This window comes from Phodopus roborovskii, unplaced genomic scaffold (assembly GCF_943737965.1).
Source record: "Phodopus roborovskii unplaced genomic scaffold, PHOROB, whole genome shotgun sequence".
Taxonomy (NCBI): Eukaryota; Metazoa; Chordata; class Mammalia; order Rodentia; family Cricetidae; genus Phodopus; species Phodopus roborovskii.
In genome coordinates, this window is record NW_026126599.1 from 7,138,367 (window position 1) to 7,164,661 (window position 26,295).

At 46.3% G+C, this 26,295-nt stretch overlaps 2 protein-coding genes across 4 annotated transcripts; one reads left to right on the plus strand and one right to left on the minus strand.

The window, feature by feature from the left end:
- Positions 1-2,031: 2,031 nt before the first annotated feature.
- Positions 2,032-6,849, minus strand: Znf394 (zinc finger protein 394). Its single transcript, XM_051205471.1, has 3 exons — positions 6,345-6,849; positions 3,920-4,037; positions 2,032-3,062 (listed from the first exon to the last, which is right to left on the minus strand). The coding sequence occupies exons 1-3, from the start codon at positions 6,714-6,716 to the stop codon at positions 2,038-2,040; spliced, it is 1,515 nt and encodes a 504-aa protein (XP_051061428.1). The 5' UTR covers positions 6,717-6,849; the 3' UTR covers positions 2,032-2,037.
- Positions 6,850-8,261: 1,412 nt separating this feature from the next.
- Zkscan5 (zinc finger with KRAB and SCAN domains 5) lies at positions 8,262-26,243 on the plus strand. Of its 3 annotated transcripts, none has more exons than XM_051205452.1 (6): positions 8,262-9,536; positions 12,371-12,503; positions 16,466-16,548; positions 17,163-17,298; positions 22,635-23,065; positions 24,511-24,685. In XM_051205452.1, exons 1-6 carry the CDS (start codon positions 9,120-9,122, stop codon positions 24,541-24,543), a joined length of 1,233 nt encoding a protein of 410 aa, XP_051061409.1. In that variant the 5' UTR covers positions 8,262-9,119; the 3' UTR covers positions 24,544-24,685. The 3 variants fall into 3 exon arrangements, with proteins under 3 accessions (XP_051061409.1, XP_051061408.1, XP_051061407.1); XM_051205451.1 differs by having other exon boundaries at positions 8,278-9,536; positions 17,166-17,298; positions 22,635-23,228; positions 24,511-26,243; XM_051205450.1 differs by having other exon boundaries at positions 8,281-9,536; positions 22,635-23,228; positions 24,511-26,243.
- The last annotated feature ends 52 nt before the right edge of the window (positions 26,244-26,295 follow it).

The following is a 26,295-nucleotide window of genomic DNA, read 5'->3' on the forward strand; positions in this document are numbered from 1 at the left end:
GGCCAGAGACACCTTTTGGGTTATCAGCTCTTCCCTTTCACCATGTTGGTCAGAGGGATAGAATTCATGTTGCCTGACTTGGTGGCAAGCGTCTTTACCTGCAGAATCATTTCCTTAACCCCGAGGCCATAGGATTCAGTGTTTCTGTCCTCAGTTTTCTCTTTTTGAAGATCCCAAGGATGTCCTTCTGGACCACCTCCTTATGCCTCGTGAGAAGCCTCAGAAAAAAGATTATAGTTATAGATGCATATGGTGATTGGGAATTGAATCTAGGTCCTCTGTAAGAGTGATATTTGTCATCTTAACTGCTGAACCTTTGCTCCTGCCCTTTAACCATTACTCTTATTATTAAACATCTCAAACATGGTACTACTTCATCTTTTGGAAAGCTCCCTATTTACTCATTCCTTCTCCTCCTCTGCAGTATTTTTTTTTATAAAACAATTATTGGGTCCCTGAGATGTCTAAGTGAGTAAAGACACTTGCTGCCAAGCCTGATGTCCTGAGATAATCACTGGGATCTACAGGTTGGAAGAAGATAATCAGCTCCTGCAAGTTGTTCTCTGACTTCCACATACACACTGTATTGTGTGTGTACTTCTAATAAATAAATGTTTAAACAATGTATTAGTGTGTCAATGTGTGCTTGATGTGTATGTAAGTATACATGTGTAGTGGCCAGAGAACAACTTTGTGGAGTCAGTTTCTTTACATGGGTCCCAGAGATCAAACTCAAGTTGCCAGGCTTCCACAGAAAGCACCTTCTGTGGGCCATCTCACTGGCCCATGAAATTCCTTTATTTTCTTTTCAAAACAGGGCTTCTCTGTGTAGCTCTGGCTATCCTAGAACTCCCTCTGTAGATGAGGCTGGCCTTGAACTCAGAGATCTGTCTGCATTTGCCTCCAGAATCCTGGGATTAAAGGCGTGTGCCACAATGCTTGGCTCCATGAATTCCCCCCCCCCCCCAAGACAGGGTTTCTCTGTGTAGCCTTGGCTGTCTTGGAACTCCCTCTGTAGACCAGGATGGCCTCAAACTCACAGAGATCCACCTGCCTCTGCACCTGAGTGCTGGGATTAAAGGTGTGTGCCGCCACCACTCAGCCCATGAAATTCTTTATAAAATCATATATTAGGTTAAAATAAAGCCAGGCATGGAAGGCCTTTAATCCTAGCACTTGGAAGGCAAAGGGAAGAGGATCTCTGTGAGTTCTAGGCCACCCAGAGCTACATGAGACCCTGTCTTAAAAAAACAAACAAGGGAGTTAGAGAGATGACTGAGAGGTTAAGAGCACTGGCTATTCTTACAGAGGACTTGGGTTCAATTCCTAGCATTCACATGGCAGCTCACAACTGTCTGAAACGCTAGGTCTAGGGGACCTAATTAATACCTTCACACCAATGCACATTAAAATAAAGTTAAATAAACTAAAAACAAAAAGGCTCAAATCACATCTAATCTGTCTTGTGTGAGAGGCCTAAGGAAATGTCTATGAGTGACTGAAATGTTCCAAATGACAAAAAGTGTAGTTTCTAGACAATGAACAATCAAAACACAGTCATGGTGGGCATGGTGGTGTCATCTTTAATCTCAGTACTCAGGAGGTAGATACAGTTTGATCTCTGAGTCTAAGGCCAGCCTGGTCTACCTAGCTACTTCAGTTATAATTTTAAAAATGGTAGGAAGGAGTCACACCATACAACAGGGCTCACATGGGGTTATTGGAAGAGGAGGGAGAAGGGGCAGAGAGGGGGTAGGGCAGAGACGGATCCCTGGAGACAAAAGTAGCAGAAGAGAAAGGGAGAGAGGAGGTGGGCAAGGCCTGCCTTTTATAAGGGAACTTAAGGAATGTGCACAGATGGTGCTCTTAATGGCTACAGCTGAGGACATATCCTGTCAGGACCCTAAAGGCAGGCCAGTACAGATGCCCAAATACTAACAACTTCCATGTCAGCCAGGGCTGCACAGTGAAACCTTTTCTCAAAAATAGCAGCAACAGCAAAAACCACCACATGAGTCATGCAGGGACATATGAAAGCTAGGAGATCATAGTTCGGTGGATTCTTTGGTGTCGGACAAGGTGTGTGCTCTGTCTAAATCTCTCACCACACTCAAGACATTTATAAGGTTTTTCTCCCGTGTGAGTCCTTTGGTGTTTAATGAGGGTTGCACTCTGACTGAAGCGTTTCTCACACACAAAACACACATAGGGCTTCTCTCCCGTGTGGATCCTCTGATGCTTAAAGAGGTCTGAGCGCTGCTTGAAGCTTTTCTCGCAGTCCTCACATTTATAGGGTCTCTCCCCTTTATGTAGTCTCTGATGTCTAAAAAGGCTGGAAATATGGAAGATCTCCCCACATTCCTCACATTTATAGTACTTCTCGCTGGCATGGGTTCTCTGATGCCGACTGAGATGTGAGCTCTGCCTGAAGCATTCCCCACATTCTGGGCATGCGTATGGCTTCTCGCCTGTGTGTGTCCGCTGGTGTTTAACAAGGGCAGCACTCTGGCTGAAGCTTTTCCCACACGCCTGGCACTGATAGGGCTTCTCACCTGTGTGGGTCCTCTGGTGTTTGAAGAGGTCAGAGCGCTGTCTGAACCTCTTCTCACAGCTGTCACATTTATAGGGTTTGTCTTCATGGAGCCCCAAACTATTGTCAACAGAGTTGTGAGGTTTCACCGTATGGCATTTCACATGGAAGCCTTGTTTGTGATCGTTCTCATATTCACCATTAGTACCAGGCCTCTCTGCTGTCTGGATGTGCTGAGCAATGCCAAAGCTGGCATTGTTCCCAAATTCATTATTTTTAGAAACCCCTTCTTCCTTGGGCACACTGATGAGAGGTGAGGTGGTGGTGCGTCCTTGCTCTTCAGTAGAACTCTGGAGTTGCAGCAATACAGTGTCTTTTGGCAGCTTTTCTTCCCAATCCTCAAGGGCACCATACTCAGTGAATAGTGGGACCCTTCCCTGGGACACTTCGTGTATCCATGCCTGTGGCTCTGCTCCCTTTAAAGTTTCTTGCTTTGGAATACAGTCTGTGTTTGAAGCTCTGGTTTCCAAGCCTGAAACATGAAAATAAAAGCCCCTGTTATCTCACCCCTGGGTAACAGTGAAATAGAAATGCTGGTCTAAAGGCTCTCTACCCCGATTCTATGTGTTCCTCACCAATCTCGGGCGAAACCAATGAGCCCATCAAGGGCATGCACTGTGTAGCCTTTATCCCACAAATGTGGAATGAATTAATACAAGAAAGTCTATCCATGGTGAGCATTTATTATGGACATAAGTAGTGACTCCGAATTCTGGAGGCAAGGGCTCAGTGGAAGGTCCATCTAGGATTAGTTGAAGGTCTATAGAAATTGTCCTCCGGCCTCTACACATACACCCATACTATATACATGTTCACTCTCACAAACACATATAAATGGGGGAGGGCACATGAGATCCCTCCTCTAGCTGAGGAGCTACTGATAACTAATCACTGCTGGGGGAGCCAGAGTGATTCTTCTTAAAGGATATCGCCCTATTTAAGTTGAACGTGCATGTACAAAACCTAATTAGAACAAGCACCATAAATTTAAATGTAGGAGGAGGGCACATTAGGAAGTTTTCTAAAGGAAGTGGGAAGAGGTAAGAGAGGAATGGAAGACAGTGTACTGGGAAAAACAAGGGTTCCAGAGAGAGTGGGTGGGGATAAGAGAGGAATGAGAGGGGCTAGAGAGATGGCTCAGCAATTAAAAACAGGATTCTGCCATGTCTTGTCTCAGTAATGGACTGTGACCTAGTCTTTTAAGCCAAATAAACCCTTTCTTCCCCTAAGTTGCTTCTTGGTCAGAATGTTTTCTCACAGCAACTGGAAGGAAACTAGAGCAGCCACCACACACATACAACAATTCATCAGAGGGAGGACGGCACATACCAGGCAGAACTGTGCTCCCAGGGTCCTTTGTGCCTTGGAAACCCTTCCGAGCTGCAGCCAGCTGCTCCCAGTCTTCCCAGGTCAGAGATTCAGCCACATCCTTGAAAGCCACAAAGCCCTAGAACAGCACAAGGTCTCCATTTAGTACTTGTCACTGCAAATATTTCCACTGATCTAAGGGGAAGCCAGGCTCTAGGGAGTAAGGAGCTGGTGTGAGAGTCAAGTAACAACCACAGATGCTGAGTGACTAGGTAGCAAAGGGACCTGTTACTGATAATCTTCATTGTCAACTTGACTGGATTTAGACTCCTCCAAAGCTAAGCTTCTGGACTTAACTGTGTGGGCATTTCCAGACAGGTTTGATTGTGGAAGAAAGGTCAACCCTTAGCAGGCTGATGCATTTTACTGAATGAAGAGGAAGGCAACAACAGGAAAAGCACCAGCATTCACCTCCTTCTGACTGCTAACCCTGAAGCCAGGTGACCTCTGCCACACCTCCCTGACTTCACAGACAGTGGCTCTTCTTAAACCCTGACCCCAAAATAAGCCCTCCCCTCAAGGTGCTCTTGTCACAACACCGAGAAGAGTTACCATTCTCACTAGAGGGCCACATCCTCTTGTAATCTTGAAAAGACTTTCTGTGGATCATCTATGGTAATTCGGGGAAGGCACAAGCAAAATATTTGAGTTCTAGAACTATCACTTATATAAACAGAAGCCTGGGCTGGGAAGTGGCTCTCAGTTCAAGAGCCCTGGCCAGGCATGCACAGAGCTCAGCTCCAGCCCCAGCCTCACAGAAGCCAGGTGTGACAGCAAACACTTGCAACCCCAGAGTTCAGTAGTAGAGGCAGGGGATCAGAGATTTTAGGGTCATCCTCTCCCCTCTACATAGGGAGTTGTTCTAGGCCAGCCTGGGCTACATGAGATCATGCCTCAATTTGTAGGGGTGGGGAAAGAAAGGAAAGAGACAGCCTAGGTGGAGGATGCAGATGCAGGGCAGTGTTCCTAGGAGCTCTAGCTCCCTGATCCCCACCCTTTTCTGCATCCCTGCTCTGCTTCCTCACTGCTGGAAAGTGAATGTATCTGCTCCAGCACATCCTTCTGTAACGGTGTTCTGCCATATTCCAAGCCAGAAACAATGGATTCTGCCAACCACGGACTCTTAACTTCTAAAGCATTAAACCCCAAAGGATCTTGTGTTCCTTAAGTTGTCTTAGGTACATATCACAGTGACAAACTGACTAAACACACTATGTACACATGTACATGGCTAACACATGTATTATATAGGCTGAGTTTCCTATATCTAAAATGCTTGTGAGCAAAACTGTTCACAATTGTCAGAATATCTCAGTTCAGCAAGTGTTCCAGCATTTTCCTAATCTGAGAGCCCAAAATATGAAGTGCTTCAGTGTCTGTCCCTCACAACCAAATGTCCACAATGTCAAGGTGGAAAAACTGCCTTTGAAATGGCAAATTATGAAATGACATTTTGGGGGGAGGTCCTGGAAAATGTTTCAATATTAACTTTCGAGGGGCTGGATTAACTTTTCAGGATGGATCAGAAGTTAAGAGTACAGGCTAGAGAGATGGCTCAGAGGTTAAGAGCTCTGACTGACTGCTCTTCCATAGGTCCTGAGTTCTATTCCCAGCAACCACATGGTGGCTCACAACCATCTATAATGAAATCTGGTGCCCTCTTCTGGCCTGCAGGCATACATGCAGACAGAACACTGTAGACAAAATAAACCTAAAGAAGTTAGGAATGCTTCCTGCTCTTCTGGGAAGACTAACCTGAGTTCAGTTCCCAGCACCCACTGGGAAGCCCTTTTCTATGCTCCTATGGCACTCCCACACAAGTGGCATACATTCACACAAACACACATGAAATGCCAAAATGACTTTTTACACTGATTGTGGATTGTATCCCAAAAGGCACAAGCAAGCTTAGTTTCGATGAGCTAGGCATGGTGGTGCACACCTTCAATCCCTGAACTTTGGAGGTGGAGTAAAGTGGATCTCTATGAGTTCAAGACCAGTCTGGTCTATAAAATGAGTTAAAATCAGTTAGGGTTACATAGTAAGTCTCTGCCTTCAAAAAAAAATCAAAATATATTTCAAAACCAGTAATAAGTGTCAGGAGTATTATTCTATTTTTCCAAGGTGTCTTCTCATGGACTTAACACATTCTGATGTATGAGCCCAAAGGGGCCATTCTGACTCAAATCACCACTGCGTGTGTGTCAGTGCACATGTGATTGAAGATGCCCAGGAGATGACATTAGGTCCCCTGAATAGAGTTACAGGTGGTGGTGAGCGACCTTACGTGAGTGCTGGGAACAGAACTCATTCTCTGGAAGAGCTCCACATGGTCTTAAACGCTACACCACCTCTCTGGCGCCCCCAGAGCCCACTTGCACCTCACCTGTGGGGAGGCTCGGTCCAGGGCTCTTTGTAGAGTCCGCGCCAAGGCCGCAGCCTCCTCCCCGCTCTCAGGGCAGTGGTCCCGCACACAGGCCTGGAGCTCTTGCGGCAGGATGGTGAGGAACTGCTCCAGCACCAGCAGCTCCAGGATCTGCTCCTTGGAGCGCAGCTCCGGCCTCAGCCACCGCCGACACAGCTCCCAGAGTCGGCTCAGCGCCTCCTCCGGGCCGGCCACTTCCTGGTAGCGCAGCTGCCTAAACTGTTGTCGAGAAGTTTCGGGGTTCTGCCAATCCCCGGATCCGAAGGACTTCTGACTCCCGGGTGAGTCCTCCTCCACTTTCACCGTACAAAGCCCGGCACCCGCGACAGCCATTGGAGTCGCTGGACCGTCCAGCTCGAACTTGTCTTTTAGAAGAGCAAAACGGGGCTCACTACTACTCGAACAGGCCACTACCAACACAGCACACCCGTGAACATGGCCTGTTATTTCTCTCTTCTGCCAGTGACAGAAAAACAAACCCAGGCCGGAAGTGCGTCATTATCCCACGCGCTGGGTCTCTCTAAGCTCCCCGGAGGACTAAGATGCTTCTTGGTGTTTCGCTTTCCTTATTGGGTTGGGAGAGTATGAGCAACAAATCCTTAATTCCCAGGTGTACAGTGCACACAGACGCCAGAAGAGGGCATCGGATACCCTAGAACTAGAGTTACTGAAAGTTGTTAGCCTTGAGAGTTTTGGGAATCCAACCCAGATCTTCTGGCAAGAGCAGCAAAAGTTCCTAATCACTGAACCATCTCTTCAGCGCCTATAATTCTTTATTTCACTCCCCCTCTCCTTGGTGCTGGAGATGGAACTCAGGAATTTCACAGTGACAATCTCACCACCCCTGAGAGATACCCTCCCTGCCGCCCTACAGCGTTGTGGCCTTTATTCTCTAACTAGGCCTTCAACTACTTGGAGAGGTTGCAATTCCACAGTAGTCTGTTTCAGCGTGCCCCTAAGGAGTGACGACAGGGACTTTGGTACTGTCTGTCCGCGAAGGACTTGGAAAGCGATCAAAACACAACAGGAGAGGAATAGATTAGTAAAGATGAGGATTTACGGTTTAGGGTAACAGGATTTAAATAAAACTCCCTTTTTCCGAAGTATGGTTTCTCCCCATCCAGCAGGCCGCCAGGCTTCGGGCATAATCTTACCTTTGCTGCATCTGTTGTTATTATTACTTTTAAAGGCTGGTCAAGTGCAGTAGTGAGAAGAGAGCAAAGTGTGAACAATCAATTGAGTTAACCCCTACCTTCGGAATAGAACCCTCCCCACCCCAGTTGCCTTTTAACATTAAAAAAAATTTCCCTAATGCCAGCGCGGGGCAGGGTGGGGGGGCTTACACAGCGACTTTGACTTCCATAACATTTGGATATTTCGAACCCAGGGATCGAACTCATGTCATCAGACTTGGTGGTAATATAAATATCAGTGAGCCGCGCGGTACACCTGGTGCAGCATTTTAATAAGCCCGGGAGACTGAGGAGAGCGGCAGCCATATTGGCTAGATTGTTGCTCGCGCGCAGCTTCTTGGGAGATGTAGTCCTGTGAGCCTCTGGATCTCATCACTCTGGGCAGTATAGAATGTCTTTGGGTGTGTTTTGAAAAGTGGCAAGGCAGTGATAGAATTCGAAGAGTATGAGCTACTGTCGAGGTTTAGACCAACTTAAATTCCTGAGTGTGTGTGTGTGGGGGGGGGAGAAGCTGATCTCGACCAATCAGACGTGAGAGAGTGGGGGTCCTCCCCTGAGACCTGCCCTCTAGCCTAACTAGCAGGGGCGGGGCGGAGCGCAAACTCTGGTTTTGGGGTGGGAAATAGAAACTAGAGCTATTTTTCTCGGGCTCCATTAGCCCTTGCCTGAAGCTCGATGATTGGTCAGCTCCACAACGGGGCGGGTCCAGAAGTAGCTCCACCCTCCCGCTGCGCTGCGAGGACCTCCGGGAGTCCTAGAGAGGCTGCGGAAGCGCTCTTGGGGGTGGGGTTTATGGCTGAGCTTGCACTTGATTACTTCCGGCGAGGAACTGTTGGAAAGTGTCGAACGCGGTTCTCTCTTGGCTTGTGAGAACTCCATCTTCCAAGCCAGGGCTGCGGGGAGTTTACTCTTTGGGTCCCCGGGACTTAGGGACTGGAGAGGAGAGAGTAGCATTGTGTCCACACTGGGTCCCTAACCTTGACCCGTCCGGTCTCTGTCTCCGGGTCAGGAGCTGTTCCGAGGAATCCAGGTCCAAATTTCTGTCTACAACTGTGCTTTCTCCTAGAACTAATGAAGTCTTCCGTTTACCTGTCAAGCCCTTATGGCTTGAAAGCCAGGACCAGATATGACCATTTTAATGGTTTTCACTTCTGTTCCGACTTAAGTTTGGCTTATGATAGAGAGAAGAAACGACTCTGTCTGGAATAATTTAGTCCCGTTATTTATATGAGATGTGTACTTTTTTATTTCTAAAATTGTGTTTTACATTTGGCCCGATGTCACTTTTTTTGTGGCCGTCCTTTGCGTTTCTGAAACCTTGATGTAGTTCCTATTAGTAATTTTATGGGTGAAGTGATGACTGGTAGTCTGTGAATGACTTCACTGAGTGGTTTTCTTTATTATAGCTGACGTCTTTGCCACCTCTCTGTTAATAGAAATTCCCGACATACCAGTAAGGTTGTTCACTGCAGAAAGTGCCCGTCAAAAGAGCAGAGAACATATTGGGTTAGTGTAACTGGCAGCCTCCAGAGACTGTGTTGGAATGATAATGACAGAATCCAGGTCAGTTATACACTTAGAGCCTCCAGCTGAGACCTCCTCGCAAGAGCAAGCTGACCTCCTCATAGTGAAGGTGGAAGAGGAGGACTATTCCTGGAGGCAGGGATACAACCGGCCAGTGTTTGAAACTTTTTACCAGCGATTCAAGCATTTCCAATACCACGAGGCGGCAGGACCTCGGGATGCTCTCAGCCAGCTTCGGGTACTCTGCTGTGAGTGGTTGAGGCCGGAGCTGCACACCAAGGAACAGATCTTGGAGCTGCTGGTGCTGGAGCAGTTCCTCACCATCCTGCCTGAAGAGTTCCAGACCTGGGTGAGAGAACATCACCCCGAGAGCGGAGAAGAAGCAGTGGCTGTGATAGAAAGTATCCAGAGAGAGCTAGAGGAGCGCAGGCAACAGGTGAGTGAGAGAGGAAACAGGCGCAGCGAGGAAGGAGCTGTTGAGTGTCCAGGAACTGCCAAGCGGAGCGGGACTGGGAGATTTAGCCACCTGGTGCTTCAGCCGGTCATATTCCGGTGATGTTGCTTTTTAGATGGTCTCACTATGTATCCTTGGGTACTCTGGATTTCACTGTGTAGACCTGAATGGACTCGAATTCATAGACATCCACCTGCTTCTGCCTCCTAGGTGCTGGGATTAAATGTGTGCCACTGTACCCAACAAGTAATGAGTTTTAAAGGATATTTTGTTTCTTCTACCTCCTCCTTTGCCCCTTCTTTTTTGCAAATTATACTTGTGTTTCTTACTTGCTTTTCTTACCTGTTAGAAACAATAGGCATTGTGCCTTGTTGTCATGGAATCTATTGTACTCAAAGATGAACCAATGTAAATTCTTACATCCTGGTTTCTGGGATAATGCTTTAGAAGCATAAACTGCAGTTTATGAAAACCCTTTCTCAGTCTTTGTTTTATGTGCTTTGGTGTGAAGGTGTCAGATCCCCTGGAACTGGAGTCACAGACAGTTGTGAGCTGCCATGTGGGTGCTGGGAATTAAACACACGCCCTCTGGAAGAGCAGACAGTGTGCTTAACCTCTGAGCCATCTTTCTAGCCTCCTCAGTCGCTTTTTAACAGACTGCTTTGTCTAAAATGTGTTCTGATGTAGTGTCTTTAATATGTTCCCAGCTATTTTCCCCACTATCTCTATCTTATTGCTCCAGCAACTTTTTTAAAGAAATAGTTTATGTTTTTGGAATTATTTATTTTGTGCATCTTAGTGTCCTGCCTGCAGGTGCGTATGTGCCCATGGAGCCTAGAAGAGGATGTTGCATCCCTTGGAGCTAGATTTACAGATGGTTGTGAGCTGCCATGTGGGTGCTGGGAACCGAACCCAGGTCCTCTGGATTCAGCCAGTGCTCTAAATCACTGAACCATCTCTCTGGTTCTTAATTTCATTTTAAATTGTGTATTTGTATGTCTAGATTTGTGCATGTGAGTGCAGGTGCCCTTGGAGGGCATTGAATCCACTAATCCACTGACACTGGAGTTATAGGCTGTTAGGAGCCACCTGATGTTAGTTCTAGGAGCTGAGCTTGGGCCCTCACGAGTAGTATGTGCCATTTCTCCATCACCGTCCCTCAGCCCCCCCCCCCCCACCGGCAGCACAACAAATTTTGAAAGAAACTTTTTTTTTCTTAACTGATTAAAATGCCATCTCTTGGCACATACCTTTAATCCCAGCACTTGGGAAGCAGAGGAAGGCAGATGGAACTCCGAGTTCGAGGCCAGCCTGGTCGACATAGAGTTCAAGGCTGGCCAAAATTAATAGGGAGAAAGACCTTGCCTTGGAAATGAAATGCTCTCTTTTTCACTTGTTAAAGTTCTGCCTGTTTGGGGCATCTGTTTCTGATGTTTGGGTCCTAGTTTGTTGATCCTAGTGGCTGTTTCTGAACTGCTTTAAAATTATTTGAGGCATAAACAGTTTTGGTGTTTCCTTCCCTCTGCCTTTTCCATGAAGTGTTTTCTTCTTATGCACTTAGAGCTCGATTTGGTGGGACATGCCTTTAATCACAATACTTGGGAAGCTGAGTCAGGGGGATTCTGAGAAGGAAGACCCGGTCTAAAAACAAACAGAACAAAAGCCTATGGGTTTGGGAGAGTTTGAAGGTTGCTGGAGAGTTCCACTCATCCCTCAGTCTGTATCTAATTGTAAGGTGCTAGTCTCATCATTCCTGTTTTGAGAGTGAGGGGACATTCCAGAGTTACAGAACATCCTCAAACTGTTTGACAGCTTCAGCTCACCCTGTGACTCAGGCAGCAAGGCAAGGGTGGCAGAATCTTAGTGCCTTCCAGCATTTCTAGGAGTAAGCTGTGCCACCCTAGGTGGGATTGAGGGCTGAGAGCAGGATGGTAGAGGCTGGTGTCTTGCTGGACATGAACAAACTTACATTCTTTTTGAGGCAGGGTATCCAAGTTTAACTGAGACCTTTCTGCAACCTTCCTGTTTCTGCCTCCTTGGTGCTGGGATTACAGGCATGTGGGACATAAGCTATCTGAAATCTCAATCTGACCAGCAGTGACTTCCAGAATCCCATAATGACCTTTCCACCCTCCCTTTTCATTGCTTGTCATTGCCTTTACCCACCTTTGGCTTCCTATGGGTCCTGGGTTGGGTCAAATACCCTGTTTTGCCTGAGGGAAGGTTTGGGAACCCTCTTTGTGCCTGGGTTTCTTCTCGTGTGTGTGTGTGTGTGTGTGTGTGTGTGTGTGTGTGTGTGTGTGTGTGTGTGTGTGTGCGCGCGCGCGCGCATGCGCACAGTGTGCTGGCACCCTTAGAAGCTAGAAGAGGACACTGAATTCCCTGGAGCTGTAGTTACAGACAATGTGAGCCACCATGTGGTTACTGGGAACTGAACTTGGGTCCTCTAGAAGAGCAGCTAGTGCTCTAAACCATCCTTTAGCCCCTTCTTAACATCTTTTAGGTGTTTATAGTGACACCCTTCCCTAGTCTCTCAGGCTAACGTGGGTATCACCTGTTCTGTCCTGTAGTTGTGTTTCTTTCTTGTCTAACATCGAGTTCATAATTGTGTATTTGCATGTAGGTGTATCTCATGGAAGTCGTTTCCCAGTAGAAGTAACCATGTTTGTTAAACTGCTATTTCATCAGAGACTGGCTCATTGTAGATGCAAGTTCAGTATTGGGCAAGGGGACAGGTGACAGTCTAATGGACTCTAATGGGTTCTTTCCCATCCCCATCTATAATTTTGCTGATTGGTTGTAGTTGTGGTTGTTAGATTGTCACATGTCCTGAAGTGCTTTCGCAGAAGACGGTACCATCCAGAGCCGCGCAGGAGTCCTTCAGTCACCAGTTTCTGCCGGTGGAGGCCCAGTCTGATCAAGAGCCACAGAGTCTTCTGGAGGGAAATGGTGAGGCTTCATCATTTCAGTGCAGCCAATGTGCCTAGAGCACAGGGGCTCCGATCACATGGGCAGAGATGGCCTGGAGTATGGGCAGGCGGACTCCCCTGAGACAGGGACAGCTTTCTGGATGGCTGAGGTTGTATCCCACTTTCACTTAAAACCGGTAAACTGGGGATGTGGTTCAGTTGGTAGAGCGTTTGCCTAGCGGGCATGAAGTCCTCAGTTCCTTCCCCAGTGACACATGAACCAGGTGTGGAGCACACCTGTGACCCTGCACATGCAGCAGAGGCAGAAGGATCATCGACGCCACCCTGGCTACAGAGCAAGTTTGAGGTTGGACTATTTGAGACTGTCTCAAAAAAAAAAAAAACAAACAAAGCAAAACTAAGAAAGCTATAATAGAGATGGGGCATACATAGCTTAGTGGTAGAGTGTATCTTTAGTAAGGGCAAGATGCTGGGTTCCATTCCCAGGACCATCCTCCAAAATCAGATATATGACAAAAATGATAATGAAGGCTGTTAGGGTATTCTGTGTTGTGTGAGTCAACAGTTGAAGAAAGGTCATTCCAGTATGAAATTTTTGTATTTATTTGTTTATTCATTTGTTATGTATGCAGTGTTCTGCTTGCACGCCAGAAGAGGGCACCAGATCTCATTACAGATGGTTGTGAGCCACCATGAGGGTGCTGGGAATTGAACTCAGGACCTCTGGAAGAGCAGACAGTGCTCTTAACCTCTGAGCCATCTCTCCCCAAGGTGAAATATTAAGGCTCGTGTGGCAGCAGGAAGGTCCAGCCTCTGATGAATCAAACCCTGAACAGCTGTATAAAGGCATATTTATCAATTATTACACAAAGTTGTTTGGGGAGTAAAGTATTTCCTCATACCAAAGTCCAACTTAATCTATCTCTCTAAAGTAGAGCATCACATCCCCTTATGACTCTAGTCCTCCACTGTGTATCATTTGCAGTACACAATAATCCAAGAGCCTTGGGTATGCCAGAGAAGTCTTGTGACCAAAGTCATTTGACAGCTGCAACGCTCCTTAAGATAAACAGCTCTGCAAATCACGGAAAACAATCATCGTTTCCATAAAAATTCTTTACTGTTTTTCGCAATTATTCTTCAAGGTCTAAGTACTTCTAGAAAACAGCTTCACTCTAATGTTTACCCTGGATACAGTGAAACTCTTCATTCTGCTGTGACCCCAGTACCCCAGATACAGTGATTCTGTTAAATTCCTGCAACAGAAAACAATGTCTCTAAGTATAGGGATTATTTAGAGAGTTTTAGAAAAATATTTTAACATTTATTTTTATTTTATTTGTATGAGTGTTTTCCTTGTATGTATATGTGTACCATGTGTTTGCACTGCCTGCAGAGGCCAGGAGAGGCACTGGATCTCCTGAAACTAGAATTACAGATGGTTTGGCAGTGCAGTGGGTGGGTGGGTGGGGGGTCACATGTCTTTAATCACAGCACTTGGGAGACACAGGCAGGTGGATCTGAGTTCAAGGCCAGCCTGGTCTACAGAGGAAAAGCATCTTGAAAGAAAGCTAAAACAAACCCTTCTTTCCCTACAAAGAAACCATCTTGAAAAGAGTATAGGTGATTGTGAACCATCTGATGTGAACACTGGGAACCAAACTCTGGTCTTCTGTAAGAGCAGTATGTTCTTTTAACCACTGAGCCACCTTTCCATCCCCGCACCTTGTTTGTTTGTTTTCAGATATGGTCTCATGTAGTCCAGCTGGCCTCTAACTCACAATTAACTGATGATAGCTTGAATTCTTGATACCCGTCTCCCTCTACCTCTAAGAGTGATGCACCACCATGTCTGGTTCTATGACACTAGGGATGGAATGGAACCCAAGGACTCAATACATGTTAGGCAAGTATTCTTCCAGCTGAGCTACATTCCCAGTCTCCCGTTACCCCCACAAATAACCCAACTTTTAAAACACTTCAGTAAAAATCCAACCTCTTTGTATGCAGTGCATTTTGACATGCAAATATAACAGATTGAAGAATATTATTACATAATACTGTCCTTTTGGAGCAATGGGGTGGTGCAAGATGTTGCTGGGAAACATCACTTGGGAAAGCTCTTGGTCCCAAATGATTCAGTACTGACTGAGAATGCCATAGTTCTTTTTTAACATGGTTTGGTCTGTCACATCAATACCCCACTTCTGTTATCTGTTTCTTGTTTTAATTAGCCTTCAATTGCTATGATAAAACACGTCTTAGTTAGGGTCTTTTGCTGCCACAAAAGACCATAAAGCAGTTGGAGAGATAAGGGTTTATCAGGCTTACACTTAAGCACTGTTCATCACTAAAGGAAGCCAGGACAGGAACTCAGGGGCAGGATCCCCAAGGCAGAAGTTAATGCAGGGGCAATGGAGGGATGCTGCTTGCTGGCTTGCTTCATGGCTTGCTCAGCCCATCTTATAGAACCCAGGACCAGTAGCCCAGGGATGGCTCCACCCATCATGGGCTGGGCCCTCCTCCATTGATCACTAAATGAGAAAATGCCTTACTGCTGGAGCTCAAGGAGGCATTTCCTCAGCTGAGGATCCTTCCTCTAATGACTAGCTTGTGTCAAGTTGACACACAAAACCACCCAGTACAAAGCATGGAAGTCAAAAGCAGCTTGGTGAGGAAAGAGTTTATTTCACCTTATAGCTTATAGTCCATCGTCTGGAGCAGTCAGGCTCCAGGAACCTGGAAGCAAGAACTGCCGCAAAGGCCGTGGAGAGGAGTGCTGTTTCCTGGCTTACTCCTTGTATGGAGCTTATTCAGCTTGCTTTGTAGCACCTAGGACCATGAGACCAGAGGTGGTACTACACACACTGACCTGGGCCCTCTCTGATCATCAGTCAAGAAAATGCGCTAGAGATTTGCTTACAGAGCATTTTCTCAATTAAGAGTCTCTCTTCCTAGATGAGCCCAGCTTGTGTCAAGTTGACAGAACACTATCCAGTGCACTTCCATCCTTACTCCTTTAGTTTGTTTGTGGCCCTGCTGGGAATAGTGCATGAACAATCCTTAGTAACAAGTAACTCCAAAGATGAGGAAGCAGACTTCTAGCAGTGTGCATGTGGATATTTGTCAACCTTGTGGCTGAGACCAAGCATAGAAATTATTACATCTAATGAGCATCATTCTAGTTGTAAAACAAAAATTTCTTTTTTGTTCTTTAGGAAGCCTCAATATAAATATTGTCCCCTCAGGGTCTCATTATGTAGTTCTGGCTGTCCTGGAACTCACAGACAGGCCTTGAACTAACAGAGATCCTCCTGCTGGCCTCTGTCTTCTGAGTGCTAGTATTAAAGGGCATGCACTACCACTCCTGGCTTTAATTCTACTCTTAAAATCATTTTAATTTGGTCAATAAAAAAAAAACTCAAAAACTAAATTGTGTCCATTAGACCTTGTTATGGACCAGTCTATACTACTGAGTACAGTGGCACATGCCTGTGGTACCAGCTACTTGGGAAGCTGAGGCAGGAGGACATGACTAGTCTGGGAGTTTGAATGAGACAGAATCTGTTTTATACTGAGATCTGAAGGTGACTTGTTAGTACGTTAAAAACCTGTGAAACTCAGGAACCTAGGAAATACTGATTTGCCCTAAGCATAATTGAATGAAGTATGGGGATTATTAGCTTGACCAAAGCAAGGAGACTGAGAATTTTATTTTTTTAGACAGGGTCTCACTGAGTGTCCCTGGATGGCCTCTGCCTCCTGAGCATTAGGATTAAGGCCTGTGCCACCATGCCCAGTGAGTGTGGTGTTTTGGGAGAAGAAGGACTAAGGATATAGAGGGAGGACCGGTGCAGAATGCAAAGGGTACTGAGAGCCAAGGTGAATTTAACTTGGGTGCTGCAGGGCAGGGCTAGGAGGGCATGATGGCACTGAGAACCTCACCACATAGTCTCATTTATACCTTTTCTCTGTCCTCAGCCCTTCCTGTTTGCCAGGTTCCTTCCATTCCCCCGAAGGACAGCCAGGAGCTGACAGCCCCACCCCTCTCAACCGGGACTCAGGTGAGCTAGCCCTGCTCTGCCCTGCATGAGAAGCCATGCCCCTCCGCAGCCTCCATCCCCACCTGTCCTAGTTTTGTTTCTGGTTACGGTGGCAGAATTCCCTGGTGAACACGGCTTATGAAAGAAAGGGTTTATTTTAGCCCACGTTCCAGGTTACAGTGCGCCATGGTGCGGAGGTAAGAGTGGCAGGAACCTGAGGCAGCTGTTCATGTCATATCCACAATCCAGAGCAGAGGAAAATAAGGGCATGCCCGCTCAGCTAGCCCTCTACTCTACACAACCCAGGAGCCAAACCCAGAGAGTGGTGTCACCCACAGTAGGCTTGGTCTTCCCATGGCGATCAGGAGCCTTGTTCTGATATTCCCTTATTGAGACTCACTTCCCAGGGATTCCAGGTTGTGACGCCATCTTTACCAGGCACCTGACCAGCTTCCAGGCCCATCTCTGGTTGATGCCTTCCTTTCATTCCCTTCTGTCTTTTTGCTTTCTGCTTAGCGCTTCCCATTTGGTTGCATAGCCTCTCCCTTGGGTTCTGACTTAGTGCCCCCAGGTTTTGCCCTCACTGCAGATTTGCACACAGGGAATGGGAATTTAGTGGAGCTCTCCCATTTCAGAAGTTGGTGAAAATTGAAGACGTGGCTGATGTGGCTGTGTCCTTCATCCTGGAGGAATGGGGACATTTGGATCAGTCCCAGAAGTCCCTTAGTAGGGATGGCAGAGAGGAGAACTGTGAGAGTGTCACTCCTGTGGGTAAGGATTGTCCACCTGCATGCAGAGGACTCACCGGTTTTGTTATCTTGTAAAGAGTTTGTGTAGCATGACCTTCACACGTGCATGCTTTTACTACTGTGGCTTTATAATCTTTCAAGGTTTTTTACTTCGTTTTATGTACATGTGAGTGTTTTGCTTTCATGTGTGTGCATCATCTGCATGCCTGGTGCCCACAGAGGCCAGAAGAAGGTGTTGAATCCTCTGGAACTGGAAATGGTTGTGAGCCACAGGATGCTGGGACTCACACCTGGGTCCTCTGGCAGAGCAGCCGGCCAGTGCTCTTAGCTGCTGAGCATCGCTCCAGTCCCCTTTACTTTATAATCTATGAAAGTAAATCAACCCTTTCTGCAGATTGTTTCTAACTTAAAAAGGGTGTGATTAAAGGTCTATTAATACAGGGGAGGTGGTTTTGAAGTTTCTTATTAATTGATATTAACTTGTTTATCATTGTGTATCTGTATGATGGGTTTGTGTGCCATAGTATGGAGGTCAAAGGACAACTCTTTTTCTTCTGAGACAGGGTCTCACTCTGTAGCCTTGATTGGCCTGGATTTGCTATGTAGACCAGGCTATCCTCAAACTCACAGAGATCCTCCTGCCTCTGCCTCCCAAAGCTGGAATTAAAGGTGTGCTATCATGCCTGCAAAGGACAACTTTGTAGAATCAGTTCTGTATATACCCCTTTATGTTGGTTACAGGGATTAAACAGACTGCTGGGCCTGCAAGGCAAGTAGCTTTACCTGATTAGCCATGTTAACAGCCCCATTTGTGTTTTTAGACTATTTTATTTTATGTGTGTGAATGTTTTGCCTGCGTGTGTGTGTGTGTGTGTGTGTGTGTGTGTGTGTGTGTGTGTGTGTGCGCGCGCGCGCACGTGTGCGCACTCATGTGCGCGCACGCCATGTGCATGCCTGGTGCCTGTGGAGGCCAGAAGAGGGTGTTGGATTTCCTAGAACTTGAGGTATGGATAGTTGTAAGTTACCTTGTGCCTACAACTCAGGCCCTCTGCAAGAGCAACAAGTACTCTAACTACTGAGTTATCTCTCCAGCCTGTTTTCTGTTTTTTTGAGAGTCTCAGTATGTATAGCCCAGATGGCCTTGAATTCCTCATTTTTGCTTCAACCTTCTAAGTGCTGGAGTTAATAAGCCCAGTTGTCCAGGGAACATTTTTTGCAATCTAGAAAAAGTAATTTTGGGTTTTTTGGGGTTTTTTTGTTTGTTTTTGTTTTTTGTGGGTTTACTTTTTGTTTTCCAAATGGGGCCTCCCTCTGTAACTGTGGCTGACCTGGAATTCAATGTGTCTATTAGGCTAGCCTCAAACTGGCAGAGATTGGCTTGCCTTCTCTAAGTGTTCGAATTAGGTGTTTACCACCACACCCAGCAATGCTAAATTTTGGCACTGTTTTTTTTTTTTTTTTTTTTTAATTGTTTTATGTGTGAGTGCCTACATGTATGTGTGTGAACTGTGTGCATGCCTGGTACCAGAGGAGGCCAGAAGAGGGTGTCAGATATCTCTGGAGCTTGAGTTATGGTTAGTAGTGAGCCACCCAATTTGGGAGCTTAGAACCAGTCTCTAGTCCTTAGCAAGAGCAGTACATGCTCTTAATCACCAAGCCTTTTCTCCTGTCTAGCCCAAATTGGATAATTCTTAATAGAATAGTCCTTATTCATGAAAATTCCTGTGTTCATTACTTTTCTTGTTTCTGTAACAGAATCCTTGACAAGTAGCACCTTTTTTTGTTTATGTTTTTCGAGACAGGGTTTCTCTGTATTGCTTTGGAGCCTGTCTTGGAACTAACTCTGTAGACCAGGCTGGACTCTAACTCACAGAGATCCGCCTGCCTCTGCCTCCCGAGTGCTGGGACTAAAGGTGTGTGCCACCAATTTCCCCGCCGACAAGCAGCATCTTAAGGGAAGAAGTGTTATTTGGGATCACAGCTTAAGGTGCCACCCGTCATAGCTAGGAAGGCCTGGCAGCAGATATTGGAGGCTGCTGGTCATATTGCATCCATAGTCAGGAAGTAGAGGAAGAAGTTGAGTTCTGATGTATAGTCCAAAGCCTCTGGCACAGTGCCACTCCCATTCAAGGCGGGTCTTCCTGCCGGAAGTACCCTCACACTTCCAGATACTTGTTTCCTAGATGATGCAGTCCATGAAAATGAAGATTAACCCTGAGAACACATAAGACTTCACTGAATATTTCTGTAGTAGTGTGCTGATTACTTTATCTCAGTGGCATTAATTCTTTGCCTTTGGCCGGGTGGTGGTAGTACATGCCTTTAATCCCAGCACTCGGGAAGCAGGAAAGCAGAGGCAGGTCAATCTCTCTGAACTCGAGGCCAGCCTGGTCTACAGAGTGAGTTCCAGGACAGCCTCCAAAGCCACAGAGAAACCCTGTCTCCAAAAACCAAAAAAAAAAAAAAATTCTTTGCCTTTTTACTCATTTTACTCATTTTCCATTCCCATTCTCAACACCACTCCACCTCCTCTTCCCCTTTATTGTTTGTTTTTTGAGACAGGGTTTCCCATGTAGCCCTAACTATCCCGGAACACACTCTGTAGACCAGGCAGACCTTGAATTTACAGAGATCCGCCTGCCTCTGCCTCCTGAGTGCTGGGATTAAAGGTGCTGGCCACCACTGCCAGGCTCAATCCACCCCATTTTACATTTCCTTATTTGTTGGTGATTGATCTGGATCAGCAGGTCATTCTTCAGTGACAGGGTCCTGTGAGGAAGGACCAGACCATGGGATGAGAAAAGAAAGAAGACAGGAAAGTTTGGGATCAGGAAGTCCTGCACAAGCTGATGTCTCATGCAAGTTTATTACAAAGCACAGCACCTATGTACAGCTTGCCAGAGGAAAAATGGGACAGAGTCAGCAAAAACTGTCACACAGTGGGACAGTCAACAGGAAGCTAATCAAGCAATGTTGCACAAAGGGAACAGAGGATGTCTCAACTGAGTTATAGACCTCCTGCTCAGTAGCCTTGGGACTGATAACCATAGCCCTTCCAGGAGGGGAAAGTTGAATTCTCAGGATCCAGACAACTTCAGCTGGCCTGACCTCCGGCCATCACTGGCCTAGACAAGCAAGTGTCTGGTTTTAGGTGAGGAACGAATAATCATTTTCCATATGTCAGGGCCTCGGGGAATGTCCTGGACTGGCCTAGCCCATAACAAGGAACCAGGTGGTGTGTGTGTCACAGTGCCCATATGAAAGTCACAGGACAGTTTGTAGGAGTCAGTTCTTCCCTTCTACCACCTGGGTTCCAGGAATCCTCATGTCGTCAGGCATGGTAGCAAGTGCCTTTGTCTCACTGAACCATCTCACCAGCCCCCATATTTTGTTTTGTTCTATTTATTTGTGCATATCTTATGTCCATCAGTGTGTAGGGATCTTTGAGGTAGTCTTTTAACTTGTTTATGTTTCATTTTATATGCATTGGTGTTTTGCCTGCATATATGTCTGTGTGAAGGTGTCAGATCTTGGAGTTAGACATTTGTGAGCTGCCATGTGGGTGCTGGGAATTGAACCTAGGTCATCTGGAAGAGCATTCAGTGCTCTTAACAGCTGAGCCATCTCTCCATCCCCCCCATAGAGGTAGCCTTTTATCTCAGTGAATCACTTATATATTAAATATGTTGTATTTGGGGCTGAGAGGATGATATAGTGGCTAAGAGTACTTGAACTCTTCTAGTGGATCTGAGTTGGGTTCCCAGAACTCATGTCAGGCAGCTTACAACTGACTGTAACTCTAGTTTCAGGGGATCTGGTGTAGTCTTCTGGACTCCAAGACCACCAGCAATATCATACACAGATATGCATAAATTATTATATTCAATAAGACCATTTTTTCATTCTCTGAATCTAATAAAGCTCACTTGTATAATTTAAGTCTATTAGTGTTGCTTATGTATTTCAGTTAATATAGAGGCACTTACCAGTTATCAGAGGTGTGTATGTATGTAGTATGTGTGTACATTGGTACCCATTCAGGTTTCATGTAGGATTATGAGTTCAAATCCAGCCACTCTTGCTTACTATCTCATTTGTTTTTTAATTTATGTGTATCAGTGTTTTGCCTGCATGTATGTCTGTGTAAGGGTGTCATATGTTGGAGTTATAGACAGTTGTTGGCTTCCATGTGGGTGCTGGGAATTGAACCCGGGTCCTCTGGAAGAGCAGTCAGGCAGTCAGTGCTCATAACTCTTGAGCTATCTCTCCATTCCTGTACTATGTCATTCTTGAGTTCTAAATCATTCTCTCTCCTCTGCCCCCAGGTTGAACCCAGGCTCTCTTGCATTCTACTAATCAGCACATGCTAATGTTCACTGAGTTACAGTCCCAGCCCCCTCCCCACCTTTTTTTTTTTTTTTTTTTTCCTTTTGAGATATGGACTCTGTATCCCTGGCTAGCCTAAAAATTGATATGTAGACTAGCCTAGCCTCAAACTCTCAGAGGTCCACCTGCCTTTACCTCCCAAGTGATGGGATTAAAGGTGTGCATTGCTATACCCAATCCCCTTTTTATCTTCTGTGTTGAGAAAGGTTCTTAGGAAGTTAGTTGTCCAGGTAAGGCTTGATTTCACTGTCCAGGCTGACCTGGACTTTTGGTCCTTCTGTTTTAGCCCCTCAAATAACAGGGATTACAGGCCTGTGCCAATGGGCCTCCCTGTCCCATTGTCTTCTCGGTGCCTTCACAGCTTCACTATACCCCCTTAGCTTCTCTCATTTAGAAGGCTACATCTTATCATTTTCATACCTGCAGATTTCTGACAGCATCACAGAAGGCCAGAAGTTTATAAAATACTCTTCACATCTGAAAGTACATTTAAAGAAATCAGTACATAAATGGAGACTTATCTGTAGTTCCATTGGTTGAGTGCTTAGAATGCACCGAGGCCTGAGAGCCACCCCTATCACTGCATGAACGAGACACACTGTCATACCTGCCATCCCAATGCCTTCCTCCCTCTCTCCTTTCCCTCTTATTCTGTCATCAGGTCCTCATGTAGCTCAGCTGGCCTTGAACTTCTGGTCCTCCTGCCTCTACCTCCAGGTGTGGGGATTACAGGTGTACCCTACCACAACTGGAGGCTGGGACCCAGGGCTTTTTTGTAGCTTGACAAGCGATGTACCAACTGAGCTTCCTTCCCTAGCCCTCTGCACTGATATCGATCCTGTCCCGGTATTGTCATTTTCCAGAGCCATGCATTCCTAACACGTGTGTTTCCCTCGTTTATCCTGTGTCCCTCTGTCACTTTCCTGCACTGTGTTTACTAGCTGATCACCCGGTTTCCTGCTCTCATTTCAGATTATGAGCGCAGGGAGGGCAACTCAGAGCTCCTAGCACAGCAGATTTCCGATGGAGCGGACTCACACTGGGCAGCAGCAGAGAAGAATGGTGCTGATGCTGAGAGTCAAGAGGCTGCAGACGGCAGTGACCTGAAGAACATGATGCAGAGGTGGCAGGTGAATCCCACTGTGGGGAAGTCAAGGCAGAAAAGAGCTCTGAACTCAGGCCCGGGTGTCAGCCGGAAGCAAAAATCAAATGGCGAGCGAGGTCACAGGTGCGCTGACTGTGGCAAGTTTTTCCTCCAAGCCTCCAACTTCATCCAGCATCGGAGAATCCACACGGGAGAGAAGCCATTTAAGTGTGGGGAATGTGGGAAAAGCTATAATCAGCGGGTGCACCTCACTCAGCACCAGAGAGTCCACACTGGCGAGAAGCCCTACAAGTGCCAGGTGTGTGGGAAAGCGTTCCGAGTGAGCTCCCACCTGGTGCAGCACCACAGCGTCCACAGTGGAGAGAGGCCCTATGGGTGTAACGAGTGTGGCAAGAGCTTCGGTCGTCACTCGCACCTGATCGAGCATCTGAAACGCCACTTCCGAGAGAAATCCCAAAGTTGTAAGTCTGGGGAGCATGTGTTCCGGGAGTGGCCAGAAGTAAACGATGATTTGTTAGCTTAGTAGGGAAGAACAGATGGGCTGGGCAGGGTGGGATACAACTTTAATTCTAACAGTCAGGAAGCAGGGGCAGGAGAATGGATATGAGTTCAAAACTAGTCTGGTCTACTTAGTTCTAGGTTAGCCAGAGCTACATAGTCAGACCCTCTCAAAGGATAACTAACAAACAAAAACAAACTAAAAAACCCCAAAAGACAGATGAGTTGTGGTAACGGCCAGAGAGTACTCTTTGTTTTGTTTTTTCTTTTCTTTCTTTCTTTCTTTCTTTTTTTTTTGGGGGGGGGGCCAAGACAGGGTTTCTTTGTGCTACAGTCCTACCTGTCCTGGAACTCACTTTGCAGATCCGGCTGACCTTGAACCCACTGAGATCCACCTGCCTCTGCCTCCCAAGTGCTGGGATTAAAGGCATGCACCACCACTGCCCAGCACTTACTTTATTCTTAATATAAGATTAAACATTTTTAAAATATTTATTTTTCCATTGTCTGTTGAGATAGCATCTCATGTCGTCCAGGCTGGCCTTGGACTATGTAGCCAGATATGACGCTGCATCTCTGATTCTCTTGTTTCCGCCTCCTGAGCACTTAGGATTGCTATGTAGCCAGGGCTGGTCTCCAATTTACAAGTCTCCTTTCTCAGGCTTCCAACTGCTGGACTGTAACAGTGAGTCAATACTCACAGTTCCTCACACCCCCTTTCTCAGTTCATTCTATGTAGCCCAGGCTGGCCTTGAGCTCATGTAGTATAGGCTAGCCTCAAACCTAATATCCTCCTGCTTTAGCCGCTCAGCTATTGAGATTACAGATAGGTGCCACTATTCCTGGCTTAATAAGTCTCTCCCCCCATCCACTTTTCTTAATTTACTTATTTTTATTTTATGTGCATTGGGTTTTTTTTTTTTGTCTTCATGTATGTCTATGTTAGGGTGTCAGATCTTGGAGTTACAGTTGTGAGCTGCCATGTGGGTGCTGGGAATTGAACCTGGGTCCTCTGGAAGAACAGTCAGTGCTCTTAACCACTGAGCCATCTGTCTCTCCAGCCCTGTTTTGTATTTTGTCTGCTTCTTTTCATTGGCTCAATACTGGTGTTCTTTTCATTGCTGTTGGCATTAGGTAGAGATATATATCTCCTTTTGTTATTCCTGTTATGCCACATTTTTTTCTGACATTTCATTCTTGTTCTGTAAAAGAGCTAATGAACTTTGTGTTTGCTCTTCACTTTAGGCAGTGACAAAAGAAGTAAGAACACTAAACTGAACGTTAAGAAAATTCCAGAATTTTCAGAAGCAGACATGGAACTATCAGAAGAAATCCAGAGTAATGCTTCTCAGGTTCAAGGTTATGGTGAAGGCTATGAACACCAAGATAGGACAGGTAGACAGCAGGGAATTGTCATGAAAGAAATCCTAGGACAACCCTCTTCAAAGAGGATGAATTGCAATGACTTCAGCTATGTCCACAAAAAGTCTTCCTCAGGAGAGAGGCCACATAAATGTAACGAGTGTGGGAAAAGCTTCATTCAGAGTGCACACCTCATCCAGCATCGGCGAATCCACACTGGGGAGAAACCATTCAGGTGTGAGGAATGTGGGAAAAGCTACAATCAACGTGTCCACCTCACTCAGCACTATCGAGTTCACACGGGTGAAAAACCCTACACCTGTCATTTATGCGGGAAAGCCTTCCGAGTGAGGTCCCATCTCGTTCAGCACCAGAGTGTGCACAGCAGGGAGAGGCCCTTCAAGTGTAATGAATGTGGGAAGGGATTTGGGAGGCGTTCCCATCTCGCTGGTCACCTCCGACTCCACTCCAGAGAGAAGTCCCACCAGTGCCAAGAGTGTGGAGAAATCTTCTTCCAGTACGTCAGCCTCCTGGAACACCAAGTGCTCCATGTGGGCCAGAAAAGCGAGAAGAACGGTGTCTGTGAAGAAGCCTACAGCTGGAACTTGGCAGTAATAGAAGATAAGAAGCTGGAGTTACAGGAGCAGCCTTACCAGTGTGATACCTGCGGGCAAGCCTTTAGTTACAGCTCTGACCTTATTCAGCATTACAGAACTCACACTGCAGAGAAACCCCAGAAAGGTGAGGCATGCAGAGACAGTGCTGGCCAGTGTCCCCACACAAAACAACACCAGAAACCCTGCGCCAGTGGGAAATGCCATCAGTGCAATGAATGTGGAAAGGGCTTCAGTCTGAAGTCTCATCTCAGTCAGCACCAGAGAATCCACACTGGTGAAAAGCCCTTCCAGTGCAAAGAATGTGGAATGAGCTTCAGTTGGAGCTGTAGCCTCTTTAAACATCTGAGAAGCCATGAGAGGACAGATTCCTAAACACTTGACGCACAAAGGAATGGGAACCAGCCTGGTTTTAGAGAAGCCCTGCATGGCTGTCATAAATGTAATGACAACAAGAATTTTTCCATTTTAACCATCAAACCTATAGGCGAGGGGAAACCCTGTAGGTAGAACTCAGCCTTCGGGGAAACTGTAGCATTGGTGGAGTATTCTGGTTGGCATCTTCATGCTTGGGAATCTAGATGAAAAGAGAACCTCTGGCTAGTTATGGTGGTGCTCGCCTGTAAGCCCTGGGAGGCAGAAGCAGGCAAATATCTGGTATGCATAGCAAGTTCCAGGCCAGCCAGTGGTCCATAGTAAGACCCCTGAGTGAGAGAGACAGACAGAGACAGACACACGTCTGGGTACTGTGGACAAAGGGAAGCCTTGATATTGTTTATTTGAAACTCAGAAAATAACAGAGAAGCCTCATGAGTACAGTAGAAATCTGCTTACTTGTAGTTTCCCACCTCAACAATAGCTAGTCAGAGAATCTCGCAGTGAAAGGAACTCTGTGGCATGATACCCATCTTGGTACCTCAGCAAAGAACCTTTTCTAGAAATGATCATCCCAACCACTGCAGTCATTGTTCCCATCCTGAGTATTAAACCCTTTGAAAAGAAGTTGACTTCAAGTTTCTCTCTGTGGCAAAATTGGGGTTCAGAGGATGGGTAG